The 22,466-nt window shown below is 43.9% G+C and overlaps 1 protein-coding gene across 19 annotated transcripts in view; it reads left to right on the top strand.

Annotated features, from left to right (window-relative positions):
• The window catches only part of HTR2C (5-hydroxytryptamine receptor 2C), a 459,369-nt gene that overhangs the window by 300,186 nt on the left and 136,717 nt on the right, over positions 1-22,466 (top strand). Inside the window, exons 3-4 of one of the 19 annotated variants that reach the window (XM_075132607.1) lie at positions 14,052-16,355; positions 16,944-17,534. The exons of the other annotated variants lie outside the window; for them this stretch is intronic. Coding sequence (XP_074988708.1) covers positions 15,773-16,355; positions 16,944-17,485 — 1,125 coding nt within the window. The 5' untranslated portion in view covers positions 14,052-15,772 and the 3' untranslated portion in view covers positions 17,486-17,534. Of the gene's footprint in view, positions 1-14,051; positions 16,356-16,943; positions 17,535-22,466 lie in introns of those variants that run through there. 19 annotated transcript variants of the gene reach the window in all.

Raw genomic sequence — 22,466 nt, 5'->3', positions numbered from 1 at the left:
ATCCAGATTGCGAACAGAAGGGTTGTGTAAATTATATTAAATAATTAATGTAAAGGCAGAAGTTCCTTTCATCCATATTCTCTGGATAGAATGCATATCTGCTGACTCAGCCCTGCCTGTTACTGACGGGTTCAGCTCCTGCAGGAGCTAAATGTTAACTTTCTGCCTGCCAGCTCCACCACAGGGGACACAATTTGCTCTTAGGAACAGCTGCTGCCGATTCCAAAGAGACATCAGCATTTTGTCTGATGACTTAATCAACATGTCACTCTCCCTGGTCCTATTTCTGGATTCAAATATGGGTACGAAATGATATGTTTTTTTAAAAACCAGGTTAGAACATGTCACTGTGATTAAGTTTCTTTAGTTGAAAAAATGCCTAACAAATCCAAACCCAAGCCCGATCCCTGAGTTGGTCTTGAACCCAAATTCCGAACTCTAGCCAGAACCTAATCCAGATCTGAACACCACCTCTCTGCCCCATTTTTACTTTAATCAAAGCCATCCAAGGCAGTGAGTTTTGTGGTGTTTAATGAAGAATGGCACACTGGTTCAAGTTTTCTTAGAACTTGGCCCAGTTTCCTCACAAGATTTATGGGTCTGACTTTTGAGTGTTTTGGGGAGTCCATAATGAAAGTGTTGCACATCTGTATGTGTATTGTTCACTGTGTGTTGCGTTGTTAACATGAATAAAAAGTGAACAAAACAGAAAATAACAGCACTACCAACCAATCAACCTCAGTTGGACAGTTACCTTTCCAAAGAAACATTGGGGTGACTCTTTAAAGTGGGTGCCTCAAAGCACTGGCTAGAGGGAGCTTGAATGCACATACTGCAGCTTTCCATGTGCAGTTCTGTTAGCACACCTCAGGTCTGTTCTGCAAGACTTCTCTCTTCTAGTCTTGGACATTTCTTGAGCAGACAGTGTTTGAATGTGGTTGAAGAAATCTGCAATAAGGATTAGGCTGGGTCAATCTGTTGTGACATTGCAATTCTGAAAAACATTGATGCTCTGTCTAGCACCATGGCCAAAATACCTAGAATCACTAGAAGGAGCTTGTGGGAATGGTAACCAAACATGAAGCCTTGTCCCCGGCAGAAGCCCCAGAAGACTCAATTAAAATTATTTAACTGGTCTGTTGGTTGCCTATCAGAACCAGCAGAAAGCAGTTGAATTTTTCATCTGGGATTTTCCATGCCAGTAAGTAGGCTGAAGTTACTGAGAGGAAAGATAGGCAAACAATAATGAATACATACATTGCTTATTCGTGTCGCAGCTGATCTCCGCTGCCTCTCTGGCTTTCTCTCTATTATTATTCTCAGTCTTGTGCATATTTTTGCACCTGGAGGTTGCTCCCTGGTACGAAGTTTGCCACATTACACTGAACCCTGGTGACAACAAACTTTTTTTTTAGGGAAAATAGAACCAAACTGGAAATGCCAGTATGTGCGATCCCATCCCTTCTTCCCAGACCATACAGGCAGTAATGAGTGTCACCAGTAACTTCAGTGTTATTAACTCTAATGAGGTTTGGCAGAATTGGATTTTGATTTTCTATAATTTCAGTGGATAATATCAATGTTTATTTTTAAGTAATTTTTTTTAGATTTTTATGTATTTAAATTTTCACAGTTGTGTGAGATTGAGTGGGGGGGGCGTGTTGGACCATGATTAATTAATGATGCTGTGATTCAAAAAGTTAAAGCTTTATGACCATTAAAAGACAAATTGTAAGCATCATATGTCAAAATAGACAAAGTAAATATCCATAAATCAATCTGCAAACAGCATTTTTCTTACTTTGCCTTTCTCTAAATTTTGATGAAAATATTTTGTTGTCAGTCTGTGTGTGGATGGTGAAATTGATGTGTACCGACATTTACTGATGAAAATCTAATCCTTCCAAGCCTAACTATAGGGCACGCAGAGTGAGGTTGGGGCTGAATGGCACAAAGAGGAGATACAGGTCCTGCCCTCAAGTAATGTATGTAAAGAAAAGCGGATCTTCAGTGGAAAGGGAGGATACTCAGCTCTTCCTAAGATCAGGCTCTCAGTACTATATGCCGTAACCTGGGAAACTGTAGCGTTTCCCAGTAAATTTGATTGGTTGGCACAGTGTGACTTCTCACTTGTTTTCCTTTGGTCTGTGGGAGCACTAAGTTGTATGGATCAGCAATTCTTCCATTTTCCGCTCTCTAACAAGCACTTATGAGAACGCTTACATTTTCTAGCACATCCGTGATTTCCAAAGCTTTTATTTCTTTGAAAATGTTCAATGTTCTTTCAGGGAAAGTTTGGCTCTGTTAGAAGGGTGGTCGCTATGAGACATAAACAAGTTCAATGAATATAATCTCTTAGGAGTAGGTATAAAATGAAAGATGTATAATGGCTGAAGGCTGATTGGAGCACCAGAAAATCTTATACTCTCTGGTTATGTGACTTACAGATTTGGTTCTAAGTGGAACAGGGCAAAACATTTATTGCTAAATGTCTTTAGGGGAAAATGTGCTTGTTTCAAAGTTCACATAACTTGTGCAAAATTGCACCACGGTAGCTTTTGTTTGAAGTGTATGTAAGAGAGGCAGCAATGTCTAGTGAACTGAGCAGGGCTTGGGAGCCAAGAACTCCTGGCTTCTGTTCTGGTGTGAATAGGATCATAGAATCATAGAATATCAGGGTTGGAAGGGACCCCAGAAGGTCATCTAGTCCAACCCCCTGCTCGAAGCAGGACCAATTCCCAGTTAAATCATCCCAGCCAGGGCTTTGTCAAGCCTGACCTTAAAAACCTCTAAGGAAGGAGATTCTACCACCTCCCTAGGTAACGCATTCCAGTGTTTCACCACCCTCTTAGTGAAAAAGTTTTTCCTAATATCCAATCTAAACCTCCCCCACTGCAGCTTGAGACCATTACTCCTCGTTCTGTCATCTGCTACCATTGAGAACAGTCTAGAGCCATCCTCTTTGGAACCCCCTTTCAGGTAGTTGAAAGCAGCTATCAAATCCCCCCTCCTTCTTCTCTTCTGCAGACTAAACAATCCCAGCTCCCTCAGCCTCTCCTCATAACTCATGTGTTCCAGACCCCTAATCATTTTTGTTGCCCTTCGCTGGACTCTCTCCAATTTATCCACATCCTTCTTGAAGTGTGGGGCCCAAAACTGGACACAGTACTCCAGATGAGGCCTCACCAATGTTGAATAGAGGGGGACGATCACGTCCCTCGATCTGCTCGCTATGCCCCTACTTATACATCCCAAAATGCCATTGGCCTTCTTGGCAACAAGGGCACACTGCTGACTCATATCCAGCTTCTCGTCCACTGTCACCCCTAGGTCCTTTTCCGCAGAACTGCTGCCTAGCCATTCGGTCCCTAGTCTGTAGCGGTGCATGGGATTCTTCCGTCCTAAGTGCAAGACTCTGCACTTGTCCTTGTTGAACCTCATCAGATTTCTTTTGGCCCAATCCTCCAATTTGTCTAGGTCCTTCTGTATCCTATCCCTCCCCTCCAGCGTATCTACCACTCCTCCCAGTTTAGTATCATCCGCAAATTTGCTGAGAGTGCAATCCACACCATCCTCCAGATCATTTATGAAGATATTGAACAAAACCGGCCCCAGGACCGACCCTTGGGGCACTCCACTTGATACCGGCTGCCAACTAGACATGGAGCCATTGATCACTACCCGTTGAGCCTGACAATCTAGCCAGCTTTCTACCCACCTTATAGTGCATTCATCCAGCCCATACTTCCTTAACTTGCTGACAAGAATACTGTGGGAGACCGTGTCAAAAGCTTTGCTAAAGTCAAGAAACAATACATCCACTGCTTTCCCTTCATCCACAGAACCAGTAATCTCATCATAGAAGGCGATTAGATTAGTCAGGCATGACCTTCCCTTGGTGAATCCATGCTGGCTGGATTTGGGGGATTTCCAGGAAAGCGGTTATCCAGAATGATTCTTGCAAATTGTTGGAAAGGGAAGGAAAGAAGAGGAAAACTCTGGGTAGGAGGAAGGGAACGTAGCTGCCAAACACCTATGATACTGAAAATATCCAATACCTGTTATAGTGTGAAAGGTTAGCTAGGAGATACTGGGATGTGATGCTGATAAGTCTGGTTGGAGTAGAGAAGGGAGTTTAACTTCCCATTTTTCCAATGCATATCACTGAATTAAAATGACCCTTTTCCTGGAGGTGTTTGGATAAACATTCATAGTGACTGCCAACAAAATCTAATTTTCATCACAACTTCTGGTTTCTGCAGAATCCACTTCTATCTGGTGCTGTACACTTTAATGCATCTAATTAATTCACTTGATTAATTTGCTAGTAACTACCTGCCATGGGAAAAAAAAAGATTCCGTTAATATTATTCACCGCTGCCTTTGGGGCAGTAATTAGGTTAAATAATGTGTTTAATTTCCAGTGCTTTTTAAAATAAAATAAAATATTAAGAGAATGCACCATAAAATTAGATTTTTGTAAGCCCCTTATCTTCAGCTCCCAAGACACCATTTATCCCTATATCCAGCTTCATAAGTCAAGATGCAACCAAAATGAAGGGGTGGATTCTAACTGGATGTAACTCTTTACTTACTAGGTTTGCTTCTAATCTTGCTCACTCCCTTCTTATATTACTGTAATTCCATTGCATTCAGTAGAGTTGCTCCTAATTTACACCATTCTTACTGAGATAAGAATCCGACCTGTTACATTTGTCCTAAATATCTTGATACACAGTTTGTTCTGTGTGTCCCAGAACAGAAAACAATTGGAGACAATCTGCCATGCTTTCTCACATAAATAATAGCTTACTCTGGGTATGGCCTCAGTGGCATCAACGTCAGTTCAGCAGATGATTCCTAATCCTGAATTTCACAACCTTTAATTAGTCCACACCAGTATTCAAAACCACCATGTGGTACTTCAGTAGCATCTTGATTGTCACCAAGAAAAGTTCTGAGGTCTCTGCTGAACTGACAGCTGGTTGATATAAAGTTAATGTCTAGTTACTATATTGTATTGTTTAACAAAAGCAGCTATACGTTAGGGAGAATGGGTACAGATGGCATAAGGGAAAATAAGTGAAATCATTGAGAGCAATCTGTGTACACCAGCAGTCTGCACTTATCCTTGAATAAACATATTACCCCAATTTTCTGACATTTTCACCACAATCCACAGTGGATGTAAATGGCTGCTAAATAATAACTATTGTATTCATCCTGGAGGTGGGTGCTTCATTTTTACTCTGGATGTAATAAGGGAAAAGATCTGGGAAGGAAACAAGAAATTAGACAAAATAGAGAGATTGCCGCCTCTCCTGACCCTGCACACATTGCTCGCTCGTGCGCTATATACTGTCTTTGACATGATGCAGAACCTCTCTTTATCATACAAAGAAGACTCAGCACCCATTGCCAGTTCTTTCAGCTGATGACACTGTACCTCTTCCCCAGGCATTGGAATGATTGTCTGATATAGGGTATGAAGAACAAATCCGTTGTTTGCACAGAATTCAGCACCTTCTGAACATTTTATTAGATAATTAAATGAATGGAGCTTCTCGGTGAATGTATCTCTCTGAATCCTGTGTTATTATTATAATAATAATGGTTATATTCTATAGCAGCTTGCCTCCAAAGACCTTCAAGTATTTTACCACCCACTTCACAACAGCCGCGGTGATGTACAGTGTGTGTACTGGGCATTGTACTCGTTATTTTGATGACTGAACTGAGGTCTGGGATTAAACTGATATGGCAAAGGTGACACAGTGACCCAGGGGCCATAGAACACCCAGATCCTGAATCTCGGTCTCCTGCTCTAACCACTACAGTCACTGTTTCCTTCATACTTATTAGTTACTCCATAATTATCCTCTAAGTCCAAATATTGTAAAGTTTTTACCATAACTGCAGGATACTGTAATATATGTCTCAGGTCTAGATGCTTTCTGTACCCCCAAAGCTCCTTATTTAAATCGATCAGCAGGTGTTAAGAATAATCCGGAAAGGGTGCAAGCAAGTGTGTGGCCATGCAGTAATTCTTCAGACACTGGGGAAGGGAACCAAGTTAACCCATTCCTACATACTCTTGAAGTTTCACCATCTTTTTAGCTGGTACTCTGAGCAGCATGACCTTAGTTTGTGGGCTAGGGAGAAGCAATGGTTAGTCTTAGTTCAGTGTAACATCGCTGAACAGCACTCTCCTGACCAGAGGAGGTGAATCAGGGCAGCAGTCCATGTACCAGCAGCAGAAGTAGGTTATGTTAGGCATGCTGGTAAGGGATGTATTCAGTATTATCCTAACGAAATACATGGACAGTTGTGACACAATACACCCCTGTATTCACATCCTACACACTATTGCAATAATCTTTGTACAAGAGATGCCTTGTAAGGTATCATTTGAAAACTCATAATTTGTTGGTCAGTATTATCCTGGTAAAATATGTGTGGCAACATTGTATGAGAAGTTGTAAGATTCCCCTGTAGGATTTTATTAGCCCATATTCCAAACCCCATAACCTGCCCAGGCAGAAGTCAGGTCTGTCCTAAACAAAGGAAGCAATGTGTACTTGTCTTAATTTGCATTTAAGCAGTTAACAGAGTCATCAAGCAGGGAGGGAAAACAAAAGAAATTCAATTTCAACAGGAGAAAAAAAACAGCAGAGAATATCCTTCCATATAAACTGTTTGTCTGCTTGGTGTCAGCTGGAAATGTTTTTCAGGAGGGGTACTGAAACTATAGAAAGAGGGACAAACACCCCAAGGCACCCCTGTCTCTTACCCTGCCCACCTCATTCTCCACACCTGAGAAGGAAATAGCTGTTGGACTCTAGGCAAGGGTTCCTGACCTGAGAGTTTGATCAGTAATCTGCTGGAGCATATGGTGAGAAAATGTGCTGTGTAATTAAGATGGTTTTGTAAGTAGTACTAGTAAACGTTTTATCTTTATTTTTCTTGTAACCATTTCTAATTGTTATGCCTCATTACTTGTACTCACTTAAAATCTTTTTTTTAATAGTTAATCATAGAATCATAGAATATCAGGGTTGGAAGGGACCTCAGGAGGTCATCTAGTCCAACCCCCTGCTCAAAGCACGACCAATCCCCAACTAAATCATCCCAGCCAGGGCTTTGTCAAGCTTGACCTTAAAAACTTCTAAGAAAGGAGATTTCACCACCTCCCTAGGTAACGCATTCCAGTGTTTCACCACCCTCCTAGTGAAATAGTGTTTCCTAAATAAATAATAAACTTGTTTTGCTATTTTATCTAAGCCAGTATGTTAAATTGAAGTGTGTGTGTAACTATGTAAGATAAGATGTTATATTATTCCCTAAAGGAATAACAGAGCTGGGCATACAGAACGTACATTTCTGGGGGAAGATTCAGGACTGGGGGTGTGCTAGGGTCACCCTGCAATGTAACCAAGGCTGGTGAGAGTGCAGTGACACACAGACACTCAGGGGGTGCCCTGCATGCTGGAGGTTGTTTGTGAGCAGCCTAGGTGGGAGCTGCTACAGCAAGGCACCCAAGGTTGCAGGGCAGGGGTGACACAGCCCCCTTCTTTCCCCCGCCCCCCCCCGGTCTGTCTCCTTCATACTAGATTGTGTCCTGGTATGTCACAGCCATGTCCTTGGACTCCGGAGAAGGCCAGGAGTATTTCCTGGTGAAATCCCTCCATATGTGTATTGCAGTGTTCTAATGAGACACAACAATGGGAAAGTTTCTTTCCTAAAAACAAAAGGAAGCTGAAGATGCTTCAGTGAGTTGGATTACAAAGACTGGGCATGTAATAGGATGGCTTGCCCATGGGCTACAACGCCTGGGGCTAAGCCTTCTAGGATGAGCCGCACCTGAGTTGAATAAGGTGATCCCAGGATAAAAAAAGCAGCAAGTCACAGGAATGAGGAGCAGGGAGCCCAGGGAATGGTAGCTAGGTTTGTGGACACTGTAGGGAGCAAGATGGGCCCTGCAGGGCCCTGAGTCGGCAGGGAAACGAGCTGAAGAAGCAGGAGCGAGTGAGAGAAAGCTCTCCAGGCAGGCATCTTGGGAAAGAGCAAGCAGGGGAGAGCGGAAATCCCCAGAAATGAAGACTCTGTGAATGTATTTTGTGCTATGTTGGGCTAATCAGGAGAGAGACATTGAACTGCCTGGGGCCTAGAGAGCCAGTCTCTATCAGAGAATTCAATAAATGGGACCCCCTGTGGGGACTGTTTGCACCACCTTTGAACTGTGAGTTCTTAAAGGGCCCGGAAGAGGGGAAATGGAGGCAGAGCGCAGTAGAGTGACCTCTGGCCACTAGGAGGCACACAGGAGGTGGTTGAACAATATTTCAGGGTACCTTCCAATGGTGCTGCTGGTGAGGAGGACATCTGTAGAGAGAGTAAAGGGAAATGCACTAAAGATTTAAGATGTCATTTAGTGTCCCCCTACAGTCTGTGTCACAGGAACAAGGCGTTGTAATGTTCATACCCATCGCTGGCTGAGCAAAGTTATAGACTTGTAATAGACTTACCAATATGGGCATTAAGCCTTTTAGTGTCCTGCTTTGGTTGTCTCTCCATTCTGCCTCTTCCTGTGAGGTCAGCAAGGCAGCAAACATAGCGGGATGATAGTGGCCAGTGAATCCAACCGCACAGCACTGAAAAGATCATACATGGGAATACAGTTTGTTACTCTCGCCTTCCCTCTCTGAATACGCTGCACGAAGCACCCAAATTCTTGCAGTGGAGATCATAATAGCCAGAACATAGACTGAGTCAGTTCCCCCGCACTGGTTGTGACAAGATGGGGTGGAATGAAATACATTCTGGTTAACACATTATAACTGGAATGGACCTTGGGAACCCCCAGGGTCTCATTCCAAGTTTAGATAGAGGGTCTGGGTTGATCCTACACACAAGGAGACTCAAAGCCAGGGACAAAGGCTAAGCAGACAACTTCATTGCTCAAGTGATAACCCTGGAGCCATTGCATAAAAAAAAAAATGTGGGGGCATATTTTTGTAATTTAGGTTTCTGTAGCCTTCTGAAAAGGCCATTACCCCATTGCTTGCACTGATTTTTATAGGTAGATTCTGTACGTTAAAAATGAAGCGTTATTGGATTAGTTATGCTAGCAAATAGCAGATATAGAGATGCCATCCAAACAGCAGCAGTTTGTTCACATTATTATTATAGTCCAACTCTGCCTTTGATAACATACATGCGACTCCCATTGACTTCAGCAGAAGACACATGCAGGGGTTGAATTTGGCTCTTTGTTTACAATACAGTTTGTGGGGTTTGGAACAGGAATTAGGCCATTGTCATTTCTCTGACAGTGGCTGTTACTAAATGCATCAAAGGAAGGTTTAGCTTAATCACTTTTAAAATCCCTTTAGGCTGCTAAAGTTGTGTCAAGGGGCCTAATGTAATGAGTGTCTGTCCCTTTGTTCTTGTATTATGAGAGAATGGATAAATTAACCAAATGACCATCTCAATACCATTCTTTATTTTATGTACCTCCATCCTGTCCATCTCTTGTTTGTCTCCATTCTAAAGAGCGCTAGTCTGCTAAACCTCTCCTCATGTCACGTCTCTCTGTTGTCATTTTCCTCACCCTTCTCTGGACCGTGGTGAAACACTCAAATGCTATGATTGTTAGCATGGTATAAAAGTCCAGCTGGCTGTGGATAGACTGGAAGAAGGTAGCAGAATTGTCCCATCTCGCAGCTGCAGAAAACAATGGTTTCAAATAAAAACAAAAATATTAACAAAAGATGCACATAAGTATGTATAACTGTGCGGAATGTATGTACGTCAGCAAAAAGGATTGAATTAAGACTGAACAAACATATTTCATGCCAGACCTTCCTAAACTTCCAGCAGCTCTTTTCCTTAAGTCTGTCAGAATGGCCGTGTGATTTATGCCACTGTAATTTTGATTCAAGATTACTCTATAAGTGATGAAAGGCATTCAGGTGCCATCAGAAATATTTACTCTGTTCTGATACCTATATATCTTTTTATATATTGCTGTCAATCCAGATCAGCCAGTTAGTTCCCATATAGCGTACCCTTCAGCATCAAAGCCAGTAAATATATAAATGTAACATTACCATAGACATGTAGTTTGCACAGGTAGATAATGTAAACATACAGGGACCACTGTGTTAACAAAGACCATGTCAGTTGCAAGATCAGATTAATAGATTTTAAGGCCAGGAGGGACCATTGTGATCATCTCGTCTGGCTGCCTGCAGGACACAGGCCAAAGAGTTTCACCCATTACGTTTCCTGCATCCAGCCCAATAACTTGTAGTTCTAGATGAGAATCATGCCCCTTCCCTCTCCATATATTCTCTGTCAGTGTTCAGAACCACATTTTAATAAATGCTGACAGATAGGCACTCCTTTTAGTTTGTATATCTTTCCGAGAGCAACCAAGACAACTCGTACACACTCTGAACACGTTTTGGGGCAGATGCATTTCCTCAAGCAGCATCATGCTTTTTCTTTAGCAGATATGCCACCTCTTCTTGGTTTTAGCTGAGCAGGTTCGCCCATCGCTTCCCAGTGGTTAGTTGTAGCTTTCGCATCATTATGTGCATTACAGTGTCCTCCTGAGACATGACCAGTGTCTTAAGTTTGCATTGCAAGTGGTTCCTGATTAGTTAAGTCAGGTGCTAAGATGTATAGATTTTAAAGCCCTTGAGAAATAAAGAATTGTAGCTTGATCCAGAACATGTTGACAAACAGAAGGAAGAGCTGGTTCATGAGATAAATGCTTCCATACTTTCCTCTTAGGTTTCTTTTCTTTTCTCTTCCCTTCAACTTCTCTTAGTTAGTGCTTACGAAATGGAAGGAGAATGCAGGAATTGCTACTAAAAATACATTAGATGAGCAATTAGGATATCAAAATCTGTTGACTTTTTTATCCAGAGTGTCTTCCAGGGGAAGAGCTATAAAGTAAAGCAGGTTTATCACTTTCAGCCTGGTCAGAGTAATGGTTCCTGACAGAAGCCAAGGGTGATTCCTGAAGCTGGTTTATGTTGAACTTCCCTGCAAATGGAGGTAGTTTGAAGGTCTGCAGACAAGTGTTGTTTGTGGCAGGGCAAGAGACTCGTTAAACTAAAAGAGTAAAGGATCTGCCTTGCTCCTTTCCTTGTAACGTCATCATCTCCTTGCTTTTTGTGCCATTTTGTCCTTCATATCATTAATCTGACACCTAAATATGATTGGAACTGTCATTTAGCAATTGGTTTGTTTCTGTAGTCATGTTCCATCATAATTTTGGGTCTTGGAGAAGCAGAGCATTTCACCCGAGATTGGAAAATGAGGTATTACCCAAAAACAGCCAGCATGTGCTTGCGATTAGAAATTCATTTAAATGGTCTAGTGTTTTACAGGCATGTTATTTTCTCCTTTTCTTTCTTACTGTGATATGAAGATTGAATCATATTTTTAAATGAAATATGAATCCTGCTGGACTGTAAACATGACTAATGTGCCTCATGACATTATTGTGAACTGATAATTCCAAAGACCTTTGTGAATAAGCCTTTGTTATGATGACATCTTAGTGCTTCTGACATGTAAGATAATGAGCAGAGCTGATAAGCATCAAGTAAGTTTTGCTGATTGGCGCTGAATTAATATAAAGGCCTGAACCAGATCTGGGCATTACTTTTTTCTCTTTCTTGGTAAATGTGGTAATGTTGGACTCAGCTTTGGTTCTCAGCTCCTCAAAAATACACTTCAGATCTTTGGATTAAACTGGTTTACTCCACTATATTAGTGGGTCAGAAATCTGCTCTAGAGGAAGGAGCCATTTGCTGACTATACTCTGTTCAGTAAAGATTTTAAATACGTTACTGCTATCTGATATCATCTAACCTGGACTGTGCTCACAGGTCTTCGACGTTGGATCAGGCCCTTGGAGAAACTATTCTCAAATGTTATTTGTATTTATATTATCCAAAGTAGTTCTTTATACAGTGCTATAGAATCATAGAAATGTAGGCTTAGAAGGGACCTTGAGAAGTCATCTAGTCCAGCCCACTGTGCTGACACAGAACCAAGTAAACCTAGACCAGCTGACACAAGTATTTGCATAATTTGTTCTTAAAAACCTCCAATGATGGGGATTCTATAACCTCCCTTGGACGCGCATTACAGAGCTTAACTGCCCTTAGAGTTGGAAAGTCTTTCCTGATAGCTAACCTAAATCTCCCTTAAGCCTAGTACTTCTTGTCCTACCTTCGTTGGTTGATCACTGTCCCCTTTATAAGAGCCCGTAACATATTTGAAGACAGTTATCAGGTCTTTTTTTCTCAAGACTAAACTTGCCCAGTTTTTTTAACCTTTCCTCATAGGTCAAGTTTTCTAATCTTTCATATTTGTTGCTCTCCTCCGGTCTGTTTCCAATTTATCAACATCTTTCCTAAACCATGATGCCCTAAACATGACGCACTACTTCAGCTGAGGCCTCACCAGTGCTAAATAGATTGGAACAATTAACTCTTGTGTCTTAGATATGACACTCCTGTCAATACACCCCAGAATATTAGCCTTTTTTGCAACTGCATCACACTGTTGGCTCATATTCAATTTGTGATCCACTATAATTCCCAGATCCTTTTCTGCAGCACTACTGCTTAACCAGTTTTCCCCTATTTTGTCGTTGTGCATTTGTCTGTTTTTCCTTTTTAAATGCAGTACTTTGTTCTTGTCTTTATTAAATTACATCTTTTTGGTTTTGGACCAATTCTCCAATTTGTCAAGGTCATTGGAGAATTGTTCTGAAATCAACAAGGTGCAATTCAATGAAGCTCGTAACTAATAATCATTGAAGCAATAGGGTTGCCCTAAACATGGTGTGATCCAGTGTTGCCAATTCTCACAATTATATCATGAATGTCCCAATATTTTGTGCTTTTCTTGTAGTCCCAACTCCTGGAGTTATGTGATTATGTGAGAATCGCTTATTACAGTCTATTTTACAGCTTAGTTTTCTTTAATGAAATTTTCTACCCATCCTAGTTGTGGAGAAAGCATGAAAACATGAACCCTAAAGGCTATGACACCAGAAAACAAATAAAAATAAATCCAAAATAGCTATTTTTAAACATATTGTTAATATTTACGCAAATCTCGTGATATTTTGGGGGCTGACTTGTGATTTTTTTTTAACCCTTGGAGTTGGCCAGAATGTTGTTCTGGAAATCGTGGTGGATGCTTCCCATCTCGTTTAAGGGACAAGAACAAGATCCAGGAATTCTAGAGTAAGAGACTATGGATCCATCTACACTTGGAGCTGGGGGTGTGAGTCCCAACCCACATCAATATACTTGCACTAGATTTCATCAAGCTGGCATGGGCATGGGCTCGCTCTCCAAAGTGCAAACCCATCTGGACCCCAAGGGTACGTACTTGGGGCAGCCAACCAGTGCCGCCACTTGCCTCTGCCTGTGATACCCCAGCTACAGGATGATTTTTAGCAAGCTACATTGATGAGAGTTACCATGAGCAGTATGTCTCTGCTAGCTAGGAATCCCATCCCTAGCTTCAAGAGTAGATGTAACCTGAGAGTCTAGAGTAAGAAACTCCGAGGCTGTATTCTTGACTCTGCCAATTCCTGCTCTCTGACTTTATACATATTGCTAAATCTTGGCTTATCCCTCTGTAACATGAGTATCATAGTGTTGTAAGACGTAAGGTTTGGAAGACCTGGGATGAAAGGTGCCATTGTGTAAATACTTGCAGTGATGAAGTCTAGCTATATTCCACTGTGATAATGTCTGTAGACATATTCCAAGGATGTAATTAATGTATCTGTGATTTAGTATGGTAGGAAAGTTAAAACTACAAGCAAAGGAACTGGTTCAGCTAAAGTAAGAAACTGTCTGAATCTTAGTCCAATTTCACATTGAACCAGACCTGAATCTGTTTTGTGTTTGGAAAAGATCCAGTTAGCTTTCTTTTCTTTTCTTTTCTTTTCTTTTCTTTTCTTTTCTTTTCTTTTCTTTTCTCCCCTTCCACCTCTGTGGTTCCTCTTGTCCTAGTTCTGGACAAGTCTGGTATATAATTGCCAACATACTGCAAAAAATACTGCTGCTCTCAAGCCTGACCGGAAGCCGGAAGTGCTGAGTATCTCAAGAGATGCTTTTGGGGTGAGATTCCTAACCCAGTTTTGCAGATTGAAGAGATGTAATTAACTCAGACTAAGCATATGGAGCCAGATCTTCAGAGAGTGTAAATCAGCTGAGAATCTGGTGCAGGAACTTTTGGGGTACATCTAAGCCTCTTGAAGTTTGCCCACCACATGACAGCTCCCCTTGGATTTTGTTTCTGAATGAGAGAGAATGGCCTTCTCTCTGTGCAGCAGATGTGGCAGTTGGTGAGGGAGTTGTGGTGCCGTGCAGCACTCGTACAGCTTGCCTCATGGGTGTTCGGACTTGAGACATGCAGAGACTACACTGCGCTGCCCACTTTCATGACACGGAAAAATTCTGAGTCAGGTCTTTGGCAGACACCTCACTGTGGGTGTGATTGGAAACTGAACAAAAAAAAATGTATTCCTTCTGTTTGCTTTCAGTTTGCTGAAATCCCTTTGCAAATGTATTGCCAAATAAACTGGGGTTAGAAAGAAAGTTCATTAAAAACAATTAGCATTTTATTTATTTTTTTTAATATTAAGATTTGGGCTGGTTCAAACCCCGAAGCACTGAGCTCTTTGTACTCAGCTGAACATGAGCTGTGCAGGGGTTAAACAAACAGGCTGTTCGGCAAAGAGTGAAATGCATGCATTTACTGCAGGGAGAAATAACGCTCAAGCACCCCGGATGGCTGCCATCTTGACTGATGTAGTGGGGCACCGCCTGAGCTAAAAGCACAAACTGCTACACAGCTGCGGCTCTGTTCACTTACATCCTCTGCAGAGAAGGGGACCAATAACACATACTCTGCAGTGGGTTACATAGCCTCAATCTGAGCACAGCTATTTTAGAATAAAATAAACTTCAACAGGAAGTGGGAACTGCTTCAGAAATGCAGTGTTCCGCGTCAGAAGTTCATAGAAGGGACCCATCCGTGTGATCATCTGGTCCGACCACCGGCAGAACACAGGCCATAGGACTTCCCTGAGTAACTCTCCGAGTGGAGGGAATTATTCTTCCCTATGAAAAGGGTTTTTTTGAGGGCCATAAGATACGGTTGAATGTACAGCATACAGTACGTTATTCCTGCTGTACAAGAAGATTGTCTTTTTAGTAACATGCATTTTTTAAAGGAATTCTTTAAAGTGACTTCTAAAGTCTCAGGAATCTGAATCTTGCAAAAGAATGTCACTCACAGTAAGATGACGCTGTTAGGGATTGCATCAAATGAACTGGCATTATGTTCCTTGGTAATAACAATCAGAATCCTTAGCCCTGGTCTACACTAGGACTTTAGGTCGAATTTAGCAGCGTTAAATCGATGTAAACCTGCACCCGTCCACACAATGAAGCCCTTTATTTCGACTTAAAGGGCTCTTAAAATCGATTTCCTTACTCCACCCCTGACAAGTGGATTAGTGCTTAAATCGACGTTGCCGGCTCGAATTTGGGGTACTGTGGACACAATTCGATGGTATTGGCCTCCGGGAGCTATCCCAGAATGCTCCATTATGACCGCTCTGGACAGCACTCTCAACTCAGATGCACTGGCCAGGTAGACAGGAAAAGAACCGCGAACTTTTGAATCTCATTTCCTGTTTGGCCAGCGTGGCAAGCTGCAGGTGACCATGCAGAGCTCATCAGCACAAGTGACCATGATGGAGTCCCAGAATCGCAAAAGAGCTCCAGCATGGACCGAACGGGAGGTACGGGATCTGATCGCTGTTTGGGGAGAGGAATCCGTGCTATCAGAACTCCGTTCCAGTTTTCGAAATGCCAAAACCTTTGTCAAAATCTCCCAGGGCATGAAGGACAGAGGCCATAACAGGGACCCGAAGCAGTGCCGCGTGAAACTGAAGGAGCTGAGGCAAGCCTACCAGAAAACCAGAGAGGCGAACAGCCGCTCTGGGTCAGAGCCCCAAACATGCCGCTTCTATGATGAGCTGCATGCCATTTTAGGGGGTTCAGCCACCACTACCCCAGCCGTGTTGTTTGACTCCTTCAATGGAGATGGAGGCAATACGGAAGCAGGTTTTGGGGACGAAGAAGATGATGATGAGGAGGAGGTTGTAGATAGCTCACAGCAAGCAAGCGGAGAAACCGGTTTTCCCGACAGCCAGGAACTGTTTCTCACCCTAGACCTGGAGCCAGTACCCCCCGAACCCACCCAAGGCTGCCTCCTGGACCCAGGAGGCGGAGAAGGGACCTCTGGTGAGTGGACCTTTTAAAATACTATACATGGTTTAAAAGCAAGCATGTGAAAGGATTACTTTGCCCTGGCATTTGCGGTTCTCCTAGATGTAGTCCTAAAGCCTTTGCAAAAGGTTTCTGGGGAGGGCAGCCTTATTGCGTCCTTCATGGTAGGACACTTTACCACTCCAGGCCAGTAACACGTACTCGGGAATCATTGTAGAACAAAGCATTGCAGTGTATGTTTGCTGGCATTCAAACAACATCCGTTCTTCATCTCTCTGTGTTATCCTCAGGAGAGTGAGATATAATTCATGGTCACCTGGTTGAAATAGAGTGCTTTTCTTCAGGGGACACTCAGAGGAGCCCATTCCTGCTGGGCTGTTTGCCTGTGGCTAAACAGAAATGTTCTGCGCTGTTAGCCACAGGGAGGTGGGAGGGTTGAGGGGGTAGTCACGCGGTGGGAGGAGGCAAAATGCGACCTTGTAACGAAAGCACATGTGCTATGTATGTAATGTTAACAGCAAGGTTTACCCTGAAAGAGTGTAGCCACTGTTTTATAAAATGTGTCTTTTTAAATACCGCTGTCCCTTTTTTTTTCTCCACCAGCTGCATGTGTTTCAATGATCACAGGATCTTCTCCTTCCCAGAGGCTAGTGAAGCTTAGAAAGAAAAAAAAACGCACTCGCAATGAAATGTTCTCCGAGCTCATGCTGTCCTCCCACACTGACAGAGCACAGACGAATGCGTGGAGGCAAATAATGTCAGAGTGCAGGAAAGCACAAAATGACCAGGAGGAGAGGTGGCGGGCTGAAGAGAGTAAGTGGTGGGCTGAAGAGAGTAAGTGGCGGGCTGAAGACAGGGCTGAAGCTCAAATGTGGCGGCAGCGTGATGAGAGGAGGCAGGATTCAATGCTGAGGCTGCTGGAGGACCAAACCAGTATGCTCCAGTGTACGGTTGAGCTGCAGCAAAGGCAGCTGGAGCACAGACTGCCACTGCAGCCCCTCTGTAACCAACCGCCCTCCTCCCCAAGTTCCATAGCCTCCACACCCAGACGCCCAAGAACGCGGTGGGGGGGCCTCTGGCCAACCAGCCACTCCACCACAGAGGATTGCCCCAAAAAAAGAAGGCTGTCATTCAATAAATTTTAAAGTTGTAAACTTTTAAAGTGCTGTGCTTAAAGTGCTGTGTGGCATTTTCCTTCCCTCCTCCACCACCCCTCCTGGGAAACCTTGGTAGTCATCCCCCTATTTGTGTGATGAATGAATAAAGAATGCATGAATGTGAAGCAACAATGACTTTATTGCCTCTGCAAGCGGTGATTGAAGGGAGGAGGGGAGGGTGGTTAGCTTACAGGGAAGTAGAGTGAACCAAGGGGCGGGGGGTTTCATCAAGGAGAAACAAAGAGAACTTTCACACCGTAGCCTGGCCAGTCATGAAACTGGTTTTCAAAGCTTCTCTGATGCGCACCGCGCCCTCCTGTGCTCTTCTAACCGCCCTGGTGTCTGGCTGCACGTAACCAGCAGCCAGGCGATTTGCCTCAACCTCCCACCCCGCCATAAACGTCTCCCCCTTACTCTCACAGATATTGTGGAGCACACAGCAAGCAGTAATAACAGTGGGAATATTGGTTTCGCTGAGGTCTAAGCAAGTCAGTAAACTGCGCCAGCGTGCCTTTAAACGTCCAAATGCACATTCTACCACCATTCTGCACTTGCTCAGCCTGTAGTTGAACAGCTCCTGACTACTGTCCAGGCTGCCTGTGTACGGCTTCATGAGCCATGGCATTAAGGGGTAGGCTGGGTCCCCAAGGATACATACAGGCATTTCAACATCCCCAACAGTTATTTTCTGGTCTGGGAATAAAGTCCCTTCCTACAGCTTTTGAAACAGACCAGAGTTCCTGAAGATGCAAGCGTCATGTACCTTTCCCGGCCATCGCACGTTGATGTTGGTGAAACGTCCCTTGTGATCCACCAGAGCTTGCAGCACTATCAAAAAGTACCCCTTGCGGTTTATGTACTCGCTGGCTTGGTGCTCCGGTGCCAAGATAGGGATATGGGTTCCGTCTATGGCCCCACCACAGTTAGGGAATCCCATTGCAGCAAAGCCATCCACTATGACCTGCACATTTCCCAGGGTCACTACCCTTGATATCAGCAGATCTTTGATTGCGTGGGCTACTTGCATCACAGCAGCCCCCACAGTAGATTTGCCCACTCCAAATTGATTCCCAACTGACCGGTAGCTGTATGGCGTTGCAAGCTTCCACAGGGCTATCGCCACTCGCTTCTCAACCGTGAGGGCTGCTCTCATCTTGGTATTCATGCGCCTCAGGGCAGGGGAAAGCAAGTCACAAAGTTCCATGAAAGTGCCCTTACGCATGCGAAAGTTTCGCAGCCACTGGGAATCGTCCCAGACCTGCAACACTATGCGGTCCCACCAGTCTGTGCTTGTTTCCCGAGCCCAGAATCGGCGTTCCACAGCATGAACCTGCCCCATTAGCACCATGATGCATGCATTGGCAGGGCCCATGCTTTCAGAGAAATCTGTGTCCATGTCCTGATCACTCACGTGACCGCGCTCATGTCGCCTCCTCGCCCGGTATCACTTTGCCAGGTTCTGGTGCTGCATATACTGCTGGATAATGCGTATGGTGTTTAATGTGCTCCTAATTGCCAAAGTGCGCTGAGCGGCCTCCATGCTTGCCTTGGTATGGCGTCCGCACAGAAAAAAGGCGCGGAACGATTGTCTGCCGTTGCTCTGACGGAGGGAGGGGCGACTGACGACACGGCTTACAGGGTTGGCTTCAGGGAGCTAAAATCAACAAAGGGGGTGTCTTTACATCAAGGAGTATTTCAGGCAGGACTTCACGGAGGGCTCCAATAAGAAATGGTGCACCTAAGTTACCGTTCTTATTGGAACAAGGAGGTTAGCCTGGCCTCTGATTGATACATGGCTAGATTTACCTCGCTGCACCTTCTCTGTGAGTGACTGCAGTGTGATCTAGAGGAATGAGTCCCCTAGACAGGGGAGGAGGCAAATGAGTACAAAACAAATCTGGTCTATTTCTTGTTTTGACCCACTCCATCTATCTTTTACATCTTTGGCTGGCAGCAGACGGTGCAGAAGGACTGCATGCCATCCACATCTCATGGCTGCTCGGCAGAAGATGGTACAGTACGACTGCTAGCCATCCTCATCTCTTGCCTGCCTGGCAGAAGATGGTACAATACGACTACTAGCAATCCTCATCTCTTGCCTGCCTGGCAGAAGATGGTACAGTACGACTGCTAGCAGTCCGTATCGCCTGCCCGCTCACCATAAGACGGTTCAATAGGACTGACTGCAGGACTAAAGAGAATGACCTGGTCAAGTCACTCCAAATTTAGTCCCTGCGCCCATATCTGCCCAGGCGCTCCCAGCCGACGTGGCCAGGAGCACCTCGGACACGACGAGGACGACTACCAGTCGTATTGCACCGTCTGCTGCCAGAAGGCAATGGGTTGCTGCTACTGTGCAGCAAAGCCGTACCGCGTCTGCCAGCACCCAGGAGACATAGGGTGACGGTTACCTGAGCGGGCTCCATGCTTGCCGTGGTATGGCGTCTGTACAGGTAACTCAGGAAAAAAGGCGCGAAATGATTGTCTGCCCTTGCTTTCACGGAGGGAGGGAGGGAACGGGGGCCTGACAATATGTACCCAGAACCACCCGCGACAATGTTTTAGCCCCATCAGAGTGCTCCATTGTGACTGCTCTGTACAGCACTCTCAGATGCCCGATTGTTTGCCGTTGCTCTGACGGCGGGAGGGGCGACTGAGGACACGGCTTACAGGGTTGGCTTCAGGGAGCTAAAATCAACAAAGGGGGTGGCTTTACATCAAGGAGTATTTCAGGCAGGACTTCACGGAGGGTTCCAATAAGAAATGGTGCACCTAAGTTATTGTCCTTATTGGAACAAGAAGGTTAGCCTGGCCTCTGATTGATACATGGCTAGATTTACCTCGCTGCACCTTCTCTGTGAGTGACTGCAGTGTGATCTAGAAGAATGAGTCCCCTAGACAGGGGAGGGGGGGAAGCAAATGAGTACAAAACAAATCTGGTCTATTTCTTGTTTTGATCCACTCCATCTATCTTTTACATCTTTGGCTGGCAGCAGACGGTGCAGAAGGACTGCTTGCCATCCACATCTCATAGCTGCTCGGCAGAAGATGGTACAGTACGACTGCTAGCAGTCCGTATCGCCTGCCCGCTCACCATAAGACGGTTCAATAGGACTGACTGCAGGACTAAAGAGAATGACCTGGTCAAGTCACTCCAAATTTAGTCCCTGCGCCCATGTCTGCCCAGGCGCTCCCAGCCGACGTGGCCAGGAGCACCTCGGACATGACGATGACGGCTACCAATCGTACTGTACCGTCTGCTGCCACAAGGCAAGGGGTTGCTGCTACTGTGTAGCAATGCCGTACCACGTCTGCCAGCACCCAGGAGACATAGGGTGACGGTTACCTGAGCTGGCTCCATGCTTGCCGTGGTATGGCGTCTGCACAGGTAACTCAGGAAAAAAGGCGCGAAATGATTGTCTGCCCTTGCTTTCATGGAGGGAGGGAGGGAACAGGGGCCTGACGATATGTACCCAGAACCACCCGTGACAATGTTTTAGCCCCATCAGGCATTGGGATCTCAACCCAGAATTCCAATGGGCAGTGGAGACTGCGGGAACTGTGGGATAGCTACCCACAGTGCAACGCTCCAGAAGTCGACTCTAGCCTCGGTACTGTGGAAGCACTCCGCCGAGTTAATGCACTTAATGCACTTAGAGCATTTTCTGTGGGGACACACACACTCGAATATATAAAACCGATTTCTAAAAAAACGACTTCTATAAATTCGACCTTATTCCGTAGTGTAGACATACCCTTAGAGATGAGTAATAAATTTTAAGGGCCAAATCTCACCTCAGCGACATAGCTTCCCTGCCTGTTGATATCACATTTGGAGCCATCTCTCCAAAACTGCAGTGACTCAGAAGCCCAGCATGACTCTCCCTTTGGAGGCAAGTGGAAGTGAAATGATGGATAGACCCTGTGCCGGCCCTCTGCATTGCCGAATGATGAGCAAAGGGCTGCAGAGCATGGAATGCTTCTGTCTCAAAGGGCCAGTCTAGACTAGGAATCAAAAGTCTTTCTTTCTTTCTTTCTTTCTTTCTTTCTTTCTTTCTTTCTTTCTTTCTTTCTTTCTTTCTTTCTTTCTTTCTTTCTTTCTTTCTTTCTTTCTTTCAGTATTGCCTAACACATTTTAATTAGGTTCTTTTTAAATAGCACTTAGAACTTAATGTAGTGATTCACATACCACCTTGCACTATTAAAACAAATGTAGCATTGACCTGGATCAGCTAACACGCGTTTAATGGTGTTAAATCATGTCTAGACTAGGTACACAGAGGTGGTTAAGATATATTAACATGTTACCTACCACTTTTTTTTTACAAAACCTTTATTTCCCTAGTCTAGTCAGGGCCAAATGGGGAAAACCACTGAGAGAACAGTACTAAAGAAATAAAATAAAATTAATTAAACCCAGAAAATCACTTTGACACATGGATGTCAGTTACCCATTTTATAACTGCATAGTCAGAGAAATTTCATATTGGCATCTTTATGCCAGTTCACTACATTCATTTAGTTTTCCTGTAGTCTTCTTTACTCTCTGGGGACTTTGCCTGCATTACCTTACATTTTGGCACATTTGCAAATTTGATCAATATGCTCATTATCCAGGTCATTTAAAATATTAAATTATACTGCTCCCAGAATTGCCTTTGAAAATGTTAAGATTTAGCTTAATTCCCCAGACACCATTTTATTCAGTAACATAATTTGCTTTTTCTAGCTTTATTTCATTTTTTAATTAAAAGGCTATGTCGAGAGAAAAGCATTTTCTTGCCAATTTGAGCTCCCTTATTAATAATATATCATATCTTGATCAGTGATTAATATGTAGGGAATTAGTCACTGACTTAACTATCTTAATGCTTGAACAAAGAGAGGAATTTGTTTTTGTAAATGAGCATATAGTTCTGAACAAAATGGATTTAGCTGATCTGATCCCCTCTCGCTCATTCCCAGCTTC

This window comes from Caretta caretta, chromosome 9 (genome assembly GCF_965140235.1).
Source record: "Caretta caretta isolate rCarCar2 chromosome 9, rCarCar1.hap1, whole genome shotgun sequence".
In the NCBI taxonomy this organism is placed as follows: Eukaryota; Metazoa; Chordata; order Testudines; family Cheloniidae; genus Caretta; species Caretta caretta.
Note: the sequence above shows the minus strand (reverse complement) of the source record. Positions and strands in the feature narration are given on the sequence as shown.